The sequence below is a fragment of the Copadichromis virginalis genome, linkage group LG17 (assembly GCF_057382275.1).
Source record: "Copadichromis virginalis isolate Kocher_CV1m ecotype Utaka linkage group LG17, C_Virginalis_male_GT1.1, whole genome shotgun sequence".
In the NCBI taxonomy this organism is placed as follows: Eukaryota; Metazoa; Chordata; class Actinopteri; order Cichliformes; family Cichlidae; genus Copadichromis; species Copadichromis virginalis.
The window spans coordinates 30,164,547-30,176,890 of record NC_140634.1 but is presented as its reverse complement, the minus strand read 5'-3'; the positions used below and the strand labels follow the sequence as shown (position 1 = coordinate 30,176,890).

General features: G+C 40.0%; 1 protein-coding gene across 1 annotated transcript; it reads left to right on the top strand.

The window, feature by feature from the left end:
• Positions 1 to 2,158: 2,158 nt before the first annotated feature.
• smo (smoothened, frizzled class receptor) lies at positions 2,159 to 12,302 on the top strand. Its single transcript, XM_085437123.1, has 12 exons — positions 2,159 to 2,981; positions 4,824 to 5,023; positions 5,160 to 5,369; positions 5,470 to 5,642; positions 5,786 to 6,005; positions 6,118 to 6,241; positions 6,366 to 6,458; positions 6,892 to 7,000; positions 8,619 to 8,804; positions 9,350 to 9,498; positions 9,616 to 9,750; positions 9,880 to 12,302. Exons 1-12 carry the CDS (start codon positions 2,720 to 2,722, stop codon positions 10,494 to 10,496), a joined length of 2,478 nt encoding a protein of 825 aa, XP_085293249.1. The 5' UTR covers positions 2,159 to 2,719; the 3' UTR covers positions 10,497 to 12,302.
• The last annotated feature ends 42 nt before the right edge of the window (positions 12,303 to 12,344 follow it).

Genomic DNA, 12,344 nt, shown 5'->3' with positions numbered 1-12,344 from the left:
AATGTAAACACATTTTGAGTTAGGGGAGTTTAGGGGGTTAAATCAGTGGTAAGTGGTTTAACAAACAACAAGTCCTCTGAAAATGGTAAGGTACAAGGAGCGAACTCCTTGGAAGCAAAGAAAATGAAAATGGGGAGTGGCTCGAGACTTTTACACAGTACTGTACATATTCATTAAAAAGAAATGACACAAATCCTGTTCCCTAACTGGAAGAGTTAACTGGCACAATTTTTACTTCTTACCCAGGGAGCTTTGCGTGGCCAGAAGTCTAATGTAACTGTGAAGAAGCAAACACCAACATGACCTCTTATCTCCACCCCATTTCTCTCCCTGGCAAATGAAAACCTCTGAGGAGATCTCAACTTCAAACCTGATGCCTGTGATGTTTAGGAGCGCACACAGTCCTATGTTTGTAGCAGCCTTTTTTTTTTCTCCCAATTTAAACATGACATGTCTTTGTGAGTTTAACTCCCCTCTTAGATTCTCACTTCATTAGCACTTTTCAGAGACCTGAAATTATGTAATTATGCAGAATAAACTGATGACAAAGTGACAGTTCAAACCGCAGTATATCGCTCCGTAGGTGTCCCTTATTGTAGTCAGTGAATCAGTGTGTACATGAGAGTTGGAGTGAGTGTGTGTTGGCCTGGGCTCCAGTGCTCTGTGTGTGGTCCCCGCTCCTCTGACTCACTGAGGCAGCCGTGTTACTGTAGGTTTTAAAGAGGCCCAGACGTGCATTACACACACACACACACACACACACACACACACACACACACACACACACACACACACACACACACACACACACACACACATATTCAGGACAGAGCAGAGCTAACCCAGATTCACTGCGAACACAAAGCATCAGCAGTCATCCAAATACCACAAGTGCACTCTCCAATTAGAGCAATATCAACAACATGGTGGAGTTTTGACCTTTTAGGTATGTGCTTTTTCTGGTATCCCGCCATAGTCAAAAGAAAAGAACGATAAGTGGATGAGCCTAAAATAATTTGACTGTGTGAGTTCTGTCCGTGTGTTTGTGTTTTTATTAACAGTATAGCCACCTTAACCAGAAAAGAGGAAGTTCAGACCATTATGAGTGTCCCAAAGGAAACTAATTTTGAGTTGTGCCCCTCCCTCTCTCTCCCATACACAGATATTCCGATGTCATAATCGCTAAGCCTTCATGTAAACAAATAATAATCCCACACGATTAATAATAAAGGTTGTGGCTGGTGAGCACCGTAAGACATTTTATTTTCACTTGAAAGTCTTATGTAATGCCTGCACATGTACATTCCAGTGCAAGGAGTGTTTACTCTGCATAACTGTGACCAAAAAACAAATGTCATCAGCACAGATCAGCCTGCACGTACACTTTCTGTACATCCAACGTTCTCCATGTGTGACCTGCAGGTAAGTGGCTGCTCTAGAAAGCATTTTAAGCACCCACTGTTCTTCATTTCATCCACAGTTCATGTTATAATATAAAAACAAACGGTTGTATTACCAATATACATACTTTGAAGAGATGCATTACAAATGCTGGACATGCTGATGTTCTACACTTACACTCTGTGATCAGAACTTTGAGAAACCCTGATTTCTATTCCACTGTTAACACTGTTGTTGCAAAATGCATAGAAATACCATACCCATACATATTTCTTATTATTTCTATTTGTGTATCCTATTAGCTTGTGATTTCGTACCTATTCAAAGATAATGAAAAAGTTCATAACAGAATTATGCAGGGGCTGTTGTATATGCAATGTAATTAAAATTGCTCTGAAAATGTCTGAGGGTCACCTGGGATCCTACATGGGGATGAAAGAATGCAAATATTTCATCTTTACTCCCTTCACATTGTCAATAAGAATAAATTACAAAACCCTTCTCACATGAGAGTTAACCTGTCAGACCGGAGAGTCAGTGCTGTTTTGGGGTGGTGGTCCTCGAGATGAGAAACTCTGAGAAGGTCTGCCATAAGGCACATTCTTCTACTTGCAGAGGGGGATGGGAAGGGAGGTTTTGTTGCCCTGGCTTTCCCCCACCATGTGCATACCAGAGATACAAAAAAAAAAAACCCCAACAACCAGCAGACAGTGAGTGCAGCTCACAGGGACTTAACAAAAACCTCTCATCAGACACTCCACCCGGAGAGAAACACTTCTTCAAACTCATACAGAGATATAGGATAATTTATCACCTTATTTTTCTGCCACTATAAAAAAAGAGGGGGGTTTTGGAGAAGGGGTGGCGCATGTGAGCTGGAGATCCTATTACAGAGATCCAGACTTTTTCATGGCAAGTTTTTTTGGAAGTTGGGGGAGGGAAGAAGAATCTGCAACTTTCCTATCCAGCTTAAACGACACAAATGGATACTTTATTACCGCTCTAAGATCACCATCCGCGTTTTCAACACATGAGGACATTTTGCGCGGCGGTTAGATTTTGGATAATGAAGGAATTCGGGAAAAGCCAAAAGGGATCGGATGAGAAGTGCAGAATGAAACAGTTTGGAAGGACTTCGGGAAAACTTTAAAGTTAGTTTTTTTTAATTTACCATGCCGCTTTTGGAAACCTATCCTAAATCTAAAGAACAGAGCAACCCATCTTGGTCTTTCTGTACATTAGTTTGCTGAAGCACAAGAAAACAAAGTGATTTTTTTCTCCCTTTTTTGCGCAGTTGAATCCCCCCCCCCCTTCCAAGATGTCTTCCAAGAGTTGGAGCTCCATTGTTGGATTTTACGGGATGCTTTGCATCTGGGCTGCCTGGCTTTCTGGCTGCGGGGCAGTGCTCTCTCCAAACGGGACGATATTTGAGGATACCTGCAAGAAAACCACAACTTGCGAGGTGCTTAAATATAACACGTGTTTGGGATCGCCTTTACCATACAGTCACACTTCTCTGATCCTGGCGGAGGACTCCAGCACCCAAGAAGAGGCTTTTGAGAAGTTGACCATGTGGTCCGGTATGATTTGAAAATCATAATTCATATTTGCTACTTTAGTACGTTTGTCTTTTATGTCAGAGAAGTCAGTTTCTTGATACCGCATGTAAATAATTAAGAAAATGCTTTTTTCTTTTTCTTTTTTTTGTAGTAACAATTAACTCATTTAGCTTTTTAATAAGCCGAAACTCTGAAAATTGGCTGTTTTTCAGTCAATATACCGTATTTATCAGTATTTACTTTGTATTGTTCTATTGAGATAAGATGTTAAATGCATGATAACGGCCTGCTGTGACAATTCACAAGTACTCAGGAGGTTTAAGTAATGGAAAAGATCCTCGAGAGGAAAAGAGGGGTTAAAATCCATTAAAGGTAACAAAGGACAATCATTCAAAGGTGTTAAGAGCGGAAACAAATGAAGACCGGCTGATAAAAGGGTTTTTAGATATTCCGCAAGAAGACTTTGACCTTCATAAACTCTCACTAATGACCTGTCAGTACCAGGCCAGCCTCACAGATTTTAAAGAGTATCATTTGTCTCGATTTTTACTAATTTAGAAAATCATTCTTGTAAACAATAATAAAAAAAATTGCAAGTATTATAAGGTGAAGTCTGTAACCATGCCCGTACATAAGTGTTACACGGATGGAAAAATAAACTTTTTTAATTTGTAAATTTTTAATCCCAAGTTTTTATCATCTAGACTATAAACTGACCTATAATTGACGTCACGAAATCTCACTTTGTCAGACTGCCAAACCTCAAATCTACAATAATCAGAAACAATTTTAGCCATAAGACCTGTAAGACCTCTATGACTTGATGCAACATAATTATAACAATTATGTATACTGTATACAGTATACACAGGGTGTTCAGTTACTGTTAATATGTTCCATTAATAATTCTATTTTGAAAACTGTGAAAGGGGCTATTTTGATATGAAGCATATATCTCTTATAAAACACATTTAAAACATATACATTTTATATGGGAGGGAATGTGGTAGTTTTCATTTTCAGTCACACAAAATGATTTTTATGTCATTTTTTTGTCCATGTGTGTTTTATTTATTTTATATATTCATTTATTTATGTCTGAGCAACAGTCAAGAAAAGTATGCAGTTAACTACCTGCTGGAATTTGAATTGAATTGAATTGAGCCGTTATTTGTCACTTGCAGTTGCCTGCCAGCGAAACTGGCACTGCATCATTTGTGCAACTTAAGGAACTTGTGAATTGGCCATAAACACACAGTAAAAGACTGTCTGAAACGCAATAAATACAAAAAAAATCTTATGTTTAATGTTCTGTTCAATGAAAAATGAAAAGAGCTCAACAGTAGCAACAATCTTACTACAAAATGAGAAAACACCACCAACTTAATGCTGCTTCCTTAGCACCTTATCCCTTCACATATCTGGAGAATAAATGTAATATGGACGCCTCAATATTTGTTTATTCATCATATGTTGTCATTGCAATATTGAACAAAACATTGAACATTGTAGATTTTTCTCATATTGTACAGGCCCACCTTCTCTGTTTTCCACTGACTGAGTTGTGGATTACTCGATTAATTGCTATTGTACAAATAGAACATGCAAATTAAAAGAATCAGATTCAGTCAGTCATATTCAAAGTGAATAATTTCTTTTTCCCTTTTTGCATAACTTCTCTTAATATGTACATCTCCACCTCCGGCTCTTGGAAATTGATAGGAAGTGTATAACGATCATCACTGTCATCATCACTGGTCTCATAAATCTAACTACTCATGGGATCATTGTCATTCTTGTGGTGAATCTATCATCTCTAAGTTAAATGCCACAGGAAGTTTCAGTTTTGTTTTTGTGTCCTAGGTTTGCGGAATGCCCCTCGCTGTTGGTCGGTCATCCAGCCTCTGCTCTGCGCCGTCTACATGCCCAAATGCGAAAACGGCCGAGTTGAACTGCCCAGCCAGAGCCTCTGTCTGACTACACGTAGTCCATGTAGCATCGTGGATCGGGAGCGAGGCTGGCCCAGCTTTCTCAAATGTGACAAATTCCCTGTGGGCTGTTCGGTATGTTCAATTGTCATGTAATGTCATGTGAGACTTTTTTTAAAAGTCCGGGCTCAGAGGTCAGGGTCCAGTAAACAGCAATGATTTCAAACTGTTAGGCAGCTGTAAGACTACCCATTATATCCTCTGTTTGCAGAATGAGGTGCAAAAGCTGAAGTTCAACACATCGGGCCAGTGTGAAGCTCCTCTGGTGAAGACGGACATTCAGTCGAGCTGGTACAAGGACGTGGAGGGCTGTGGTATCCAGTGTGACAATCCTCTGTTCACTGAAGAGGAGCACAATGACATGCACGCCTACATCGCTTACTTTGGAACCATCACCCTCCTCTGCACTTTCTTTACCCTGGTGAGACAAACTATAACGGTATTCATTTTTGGGGGGGATTGGGTCACATTTAACTTAAGCCACATTCTCGCTTTGTTAATTATTTCTCTTTATTTTTCAGGCCACATTTCTTGCAGACTGGAAAAACTCCAACCGCTACCCAGCTGTCATTCTCTTCTACATCAACGCCTGTTTCTTTGTGGGCAGCATCGGCTGGCTGGCCCAATTTCTGGATGGCGCACGTGAAGAGATTGTATGCAAGAGCGACAACACGATGCGACTCGGGGAGCCCTCGTGAGTGCAAAACCTCGATCTCAGCGTTAAATATGATACGATTTCATGTGATTTTTTCCCCCTCCGCATGCCCCCCCCCAAAAAAAAGAAAAGAAAAAGAAAAGAAAAAAATCACAGAAATTCTCTAATCTTGCTCTTTTCAGGTCTTCGGAAACGCTGTCATGTGTCACCATCTTCATCATCGTCTACTACTCCCTGATGTCAGGTGTGATTTGGTTTGTCATGCTGACATATGCCTGGCACACATCCTTCAAAGCTCTGGGCACTACTCACCAGCCACTGTCTGGTAGAACCTCTTACTTCCACATGGTCACCTGGTCCATCCCCTTTGTCCTCACTGTGGCCATCCTAGCAATCGCTGAGGTGTGTATGAGGCTTTTCACTAAAATTCCTCATTCTTTGAGATTTTAAAATGTTTTACAACTGAGGTTGGTCAGTTTTATGATTCCTTTTGTCTATGCCTGGTTGTCTAAAGGTTGACGGAGACTCTGTGAGCGGGATCTGTTTTGTGGGCTACAAGAACTACAGGTATCGCGCTGGCTTTGTGCTTGCACCCATTGGAGTGGTGCTTGTTGTTGGTGGCTACTTCCTCATTCGTGGTGAGTTCCGAAGAACTGGTTTGTCATGTTTTGAGCTCAAAGAGCTAAAAAGAGACACAAACTGTCATAAAAGTTACTCTTTAATCTTTGCAAAGACTTAATTAAAACATTTCTCTGTTTCTAGGTGTTATGACATTATTTTCCATCAAAAGTAATCACCCCGGTCTCTTGAGTGAGAAAGCAGCGAGCAAAATCAATGAGACTATGCTGCGACTGGGTAAGTTCTCTACTCTCGCCTGATCAATATCAGAGAGAAACCATCCTGAGAGTTGAAACCTGGGCTTAACTGCTTGTTCATCATAGAAATCAGGCATTTTAATAATGCAGGGGCGTAATTTCCTGGGGGGTTATGACCAAGTAATCAGACCCAACCAATATACCCCCCCCCCAATAAAATTATGAATTATCTTGCACAAATAGGCTGTTGATTTTCTTTACTTCTTTACTTTTCTGTACTATTTCAGTTATTACCAGAAAAATAGTTGCATGTTTAATCATCTGCCATTTGACCCCCCCTCCTCATGTTCAGCACAAAGTTACGCCGATGTAATAATGCATTAAGGTTTCTTATTCTGTATGATGTATACAAGGAGCAAAGCGACTAATACCTTACATATAATTTGTTGTCCTTGTGTTTCTTTACGATACAGGAATATTTGGATTCCTTGCCTTTGGTTTTGTCTTTATAACCTTTGGCTGCCACTTTTATGACTTCTTCAACCAAGCTGAGTGGGAAAGAAGCTTCAGGGATTATGTGCTGTAAGTTGTGTTTTCTTTTAGACGGAAAACATATAATTTTATGTGTTTTTACTCCTCACACTAACAAAGTCACCACTGCTATTGCACAGCATATTACCCTTTCCACCTTAAAGGGACCACAATGCCAGGCCCAGGATGCATATCTCCTAAAAAATAAATAAATAAATACCTGAATTTTTCCAAATATGTCACATTAATTTAAAGTAAACCTATTATGCTAATTTCTATCTCCATATATTTATAATTGGAATCTATTAGAGTACCTTTGGATAAATTGTCACTATAGCCTGACCGATTTTTAAGACCAATATTTGGTGATTTAAACATTCCATATATTGGCTGATTTTTTTTTCTTTCAAACACAAAACACATAAATAGTTTCCCCCAATATTTGTTATTTGTTGTTATTTATGAGTCCTAACATAATATGATAATGCAGTTTAAAAGTACTCTTCCTTTATCGTTACCAGTCGTTGATTACTTGTTTACACCCTGCCCGAGTCTACTTGGATCAGCTGGTTATTGTGCTGTGTTCTTCCCGAAAATGTGTTGTCAATAGGGAGGTTGCAGAGTTCCCTCTGGTGGACAAACTAAGCAACACTTGTTACATGCTTAAAGGCGGTTTCTTCCATATGTTTTATACCACAAAAAATGTATCGGCCATTAAAAATCCCAGTCCCAATATATTGGCAAATAGCTAATATTGGTCCACTAATATTGGCTCCACTCACAGTATTTAACGTTTGCAGACTCTCATGGAGACCTGCTCCTCTCCCTTTAAGGCAACTTTCTTTTCATTGGCTACCCCTTGTAAACAGATGGTTGAATGGAAGGTGATCGGGGTGACCATATTAAGGATACCCCTTCTCAGTGACATCATACACTGAGCAGTCTGAGGCCTGAGATTTTGGCTCTCCTTTTAGGATTTAACCAGCTGATCTCTTGCTGATTAGGCCAATGTGCAGCTACCTGTGAGAACTAATTAACCAAAGCATGTTAATATCATGCATTAGTTCATTTCTGTTGCATTGACATTTAGTTGTTGTTTAAAAATTTTAGAAAAGGTAAAATAACATTAGTTTTTATGCTATTAATCTTTTATTTATACACTCATTATGCACCAAAGTTGTGATTAGGTGGAACTAAAATGGTCAGTGGTAGCGATCAGTATGGAGTCATTCGAATCCTTGTCTGGACTGAAGGAAGTTTTACCTTACAGTTTTGCAGCAGTTCAAGTCCTAAGGTGTTAAAGTTTACACCTGCTTGCTTCAAAAGCTGCTTTATACCTCAGCACTTCTCAGTTTCACCCTCCGCATCCAGTCACACACAGATATCCACAACCTGATGCACACTCCAAACCGCCATCTAACCACTCAGCATGAAGCAGTGAATGCAGCCCTCTTTCCCCACCGTGTTGACACTGGCTGGACTGGAATGAATTTTGCCTCAAAAATGTAAACCACTCTCTCCCCACCCTAACATGTAAAAGACCTTCTTATTAACCAGATCCAGCATTTGAATGCACCTCAGTCATATGACTAGCTAGAAGGTGTGGGAGGCACACACTGTGGGCACTGTTGGAGACACAGACTAATCGTCTCTGTCGTATTTTCAACAGGTGTGAGGCCAACGTGACAATCGCCTCTCAGACAAACAAGCCCATCCCAGAATGCACCATTAAGAACCGCCCCAGTCTGATGGTGGAGAAAATTAACCTGTTTTCCATGTTTGGGACGGGTATCGCCATGAGCACCTGGGTCTGGACCAAAGCCACCATCCTCATCTGGAAACGCACCTGGTGCAAGTGAGCAAGTTAACACAAACTTCTGCAAACACGTATCTGGTGTTATGGCTATAGCAGTGAAGAGATACTGTAGGTTAGGATGATTATTTGCCCTTTTTTAATGTTCTTTTAAAAAAAATTAGCAACAGTCTGTTTTTAAAATCATTGTTACACGCCTGTCCATATTAATATGTACAGTGATAGCGGTGTGTTAAATGCCTGCTCTTTGTCGAAAATAACTGAAAAGTTTGGATTGTATCCCCATCACTTCAAAGTATGAAGACACGCACATGCATTTAGTCCTGTTGTGTACCCCCAGTGCATGCATTTCAGTTTGCACTGTTGACTTTTTGGGGGGTTTGCATTTTCAGTCGAGGCCAAGGCTTTCTTACTCTGTATTTTTGCATGACAGAGCTTGATTGATGATTTTAGCATTTTATCTAAGGTCAAATGGCAGCTGTTGGATTGCAAAACATTAGGTCTCAATCTCTTGCTATCAGTGGATCAGGACTGAATTTTTGTTGTCAGAAAAATTAATGTAGCCATCCGTCATTCTACTTTGCCAGGATCATCGGCCGTAGCGATAATGAACCGAAGAGGATAAAGAAAAGCAAGATGATCGCCAAGGCATTCGCGATGAGGAAGGAGCTCCACAAAGATCCAGAGAAAGAGCTGTCCTTCAGCATGCACACCGTGTCCCACGAAGGACCAGTGGGTGAGTATATCATTGAGCTAATTCAGATAAATACATCTGAGTGCAGAGATGTCATTGTATTGACCAGTAAATGGGGTTAGGGTTAGTTAGGGTTAATTTTTTTCTTCTTTTTCATAGCCGGAATCAATTTTGACCTAAACGAGCCATCAAATGACATGTCATCAGCTTGGGCACAGCATGTGACAAAGATGGTGGCCAGGCGAGGTGCCATCCTCCCACAGGACATTTCTGTTACTCCCACTGGTACACCAGGTGAGCTCCGGAGACCATGATTCTGGCTTTACACCAACTCCCTTGAATATAAATTTCAGATCAGATGTTCTAGACCTTGGGTTTAAAAAAAAAAAATCGTAATCTTTACTTTCTATTATTTTGTCACAGTGCCCCCTCCAGAGGAGAGGAACCGCCTGTGGATGGTGGAGGCCGAAATTTCACCAGAAATGATAAAGAGGAAAAAGAAGAAGAAGAAGAGGAAGAAGGAGGTGCGTCCGGTTGAGGAGATGGTGGACCACCAGGTTTATCGCCAGCGTGAGTTTGGTCGCAGCTCAGTGCCCCGTCTGCCCAAACTGCCTCCTCATCCAAGCCTGGTTGCCAATCTGCAGGAACAGCAGAGACAACAACAGAAGATTGAGGAGGAAGTTCTGCCTGGGTCTTACCCAGACTTCCAACCTTCGCGCCGTCTGTCATGCGAGGAGAAGTGTCCCTACCTGCAGTACCAGACCAGCCAGAATGGCTATGGCCACAGCATGCTGTCTGACCCCCTGACCTTCAGAGATCGTCCAGAGGATCTGGGTCTTGGTCCGCGTTACCCTCCCTCCAATTGGCAGCCTAGTGCGTCTTCACGCTACCCTGGAAATATGGATATCACTGATGGAATATCAGAAAGAATGGCCCACGTGGCTCGGGTACCAGCAGGCCGGAGGGCTGGTTACGGACCCATCCACTCCAGGACCAATTTAATGGAGGCGGAGCTTATGGACGCTGACTCTGACTTCTAAAATCATAGCTGAAATAGACTGTTTTAAGGTGTACGTACATAGCAAGGTAAAAAAAAAAAAGTGCTGGATACTTTCGCAAATTCTTACTAAAGTGCAGCAAAATCCCAATGCCTGGACGTTAAGATGGAACAAAGCTGGTCATTTTTTTTTTCTTAAAAAAACGCAAAGGGATAAAATAGAATAAAAAGTGTTGTGTATAAGAAATTATTTTTATATTTTATTTGTGTCCAGTAACATTTTAAAAGCAACTCCAGGATGATAAGTCAAATAAGGCAGCTAAAACCGTACATGGCTTGAAACAATACAGAAACCCAGATGTCTTTATCCTGAAGCACCGACTCATTCGTCCGCCTGCATCAGCTCCAACCTGCTGGTTACAACTTCAAGCTCTGTGTGTTACGGTGGGACCCGACGCTCCGATCGGTGCCAGTCAAGGATGAATTAACCAGGTTTACTTTTCCTGGGATTATCAATGAATGACTTCTTTAAAAAGATTTCACCAATTCTAGAAGACTATTTTAAAATGCCTTTTTATTGTTGTTGCTATATTTAATATTTTTTATTGACGTCTTATGTCACGAGTATTTCATCACTCCTAGGGCAGCAGAAGCTGCATAATGCTGTTTATCGCAAGTCTTCTCTTGTATTATATTTTAATGTTTTGCTCTATCTTCAAGCTACTATATATCTATTAATTGTTTGTTCTTATGTACAGTTGGGGTACTAACCATTACCCACACGCCCCCTCACCCTATAAATACTAATAATTGCTAAATGCTAAATGTTCGCACTTCCTGAAGAATTTCTAATACACACTGGGACTAAAATGAAATTAGATCCACATACGATAACTCATAGCTTCTTTTACACTTCATTTTTGATGCCTTAAATAGTAAAGCCTTTTTTTTCTTTTATTAAATAAGCTACTGTAACTGTGTAGTTATATGTACACACTCTGTTGCCTGGTGCAATAATTCTACACTTTCTGCTTTGATTGGAGGAAAACTTACTTTACAGTTTTGCTGCATTGGACTGAAATGAATGGCTCTCTTTTACTTGTACATTTCAACTTTTCTTCTACATTTTTTTGCAGCTGTATTTCTACTTTTTCTTATTCTGTTGTAAATATTAAGTCAAAACTGCATCCTCCTCAGTTCAGTTAAAAAAATTTGATAATGCTCCACAAGGAGCTTATTCAGATCTGAAAATAAAAAGTGCAGAATTTTCCATCTCTCTCTCTCTTTCTGTGTGTACTGTATTAGCTGCTCATAGATTTCTCAATCTGTTATATTTCCAATGTACAAATCACTCGATTCTTCTGCTTGCATGATGTTGAACAAAAGGGAAGAGTCACTGCTCTATAAAAGAAAAAAAAATCTGCCGCTGTACTCGTGCTGTAACCAAATGATCACCTACTATCGTCACGTGTGTTTACACTTACTGTGGATAAATGATGCTGAAGTAAACTGTGTTAAATCGCTACTTAGTCAACACAGATAAATTTTGTTACATAGAAGTGTATGAGAATTATTTATGTTATTAGTAGTTGCCACACTGCCACACTATGAATTCAATAACAAAAAAAAAAGCTGATGTCCACCTAAAAAGTTTGTGTTAAAAAAAAATAGAAATGAGGATTACTTTTGAAAAGTAATAATTTCTGTTTTTTTGTAAGCTGTCTGAAGATTAACTGTGGCGCTTTGTGTGTTTAGTCTCCAAACTGAGTATAAGAATACTGTCACTTTTACTGTGCAGCTGTATTTTCTTTTGTTTTGTTTTTATATGTAAATAAAATTTTAGTGAAAAGTGAAACAGATATGTGCATTTTTTTTCTTCGTGTTTTGCCTT

Bases quoted from the DNA above. Each gene is read 5' to 3' on its own strand.
- smo (XM_085437123.1), top strand. From the start codon at position 2,720: ATGTCTTCCAAGAGTTGGAGCTCCATTGTTGGATTTTACGGGATGCTT. The intron at 5,370-5,469 runs GTGAGACAAACT...TTTATTTTTCAG, and splicing joins TCTGCACTTTCTTTACCCTG to GCCACATTTCTTGCAGACTG. The intron at 6,242-6,365 runs GTGAGTTCCGAA...CTCTGTTTCTAG, and splicing joins TGGCTACTTCCTCATTCGTG to GTGTTATGACATTATTTTCC.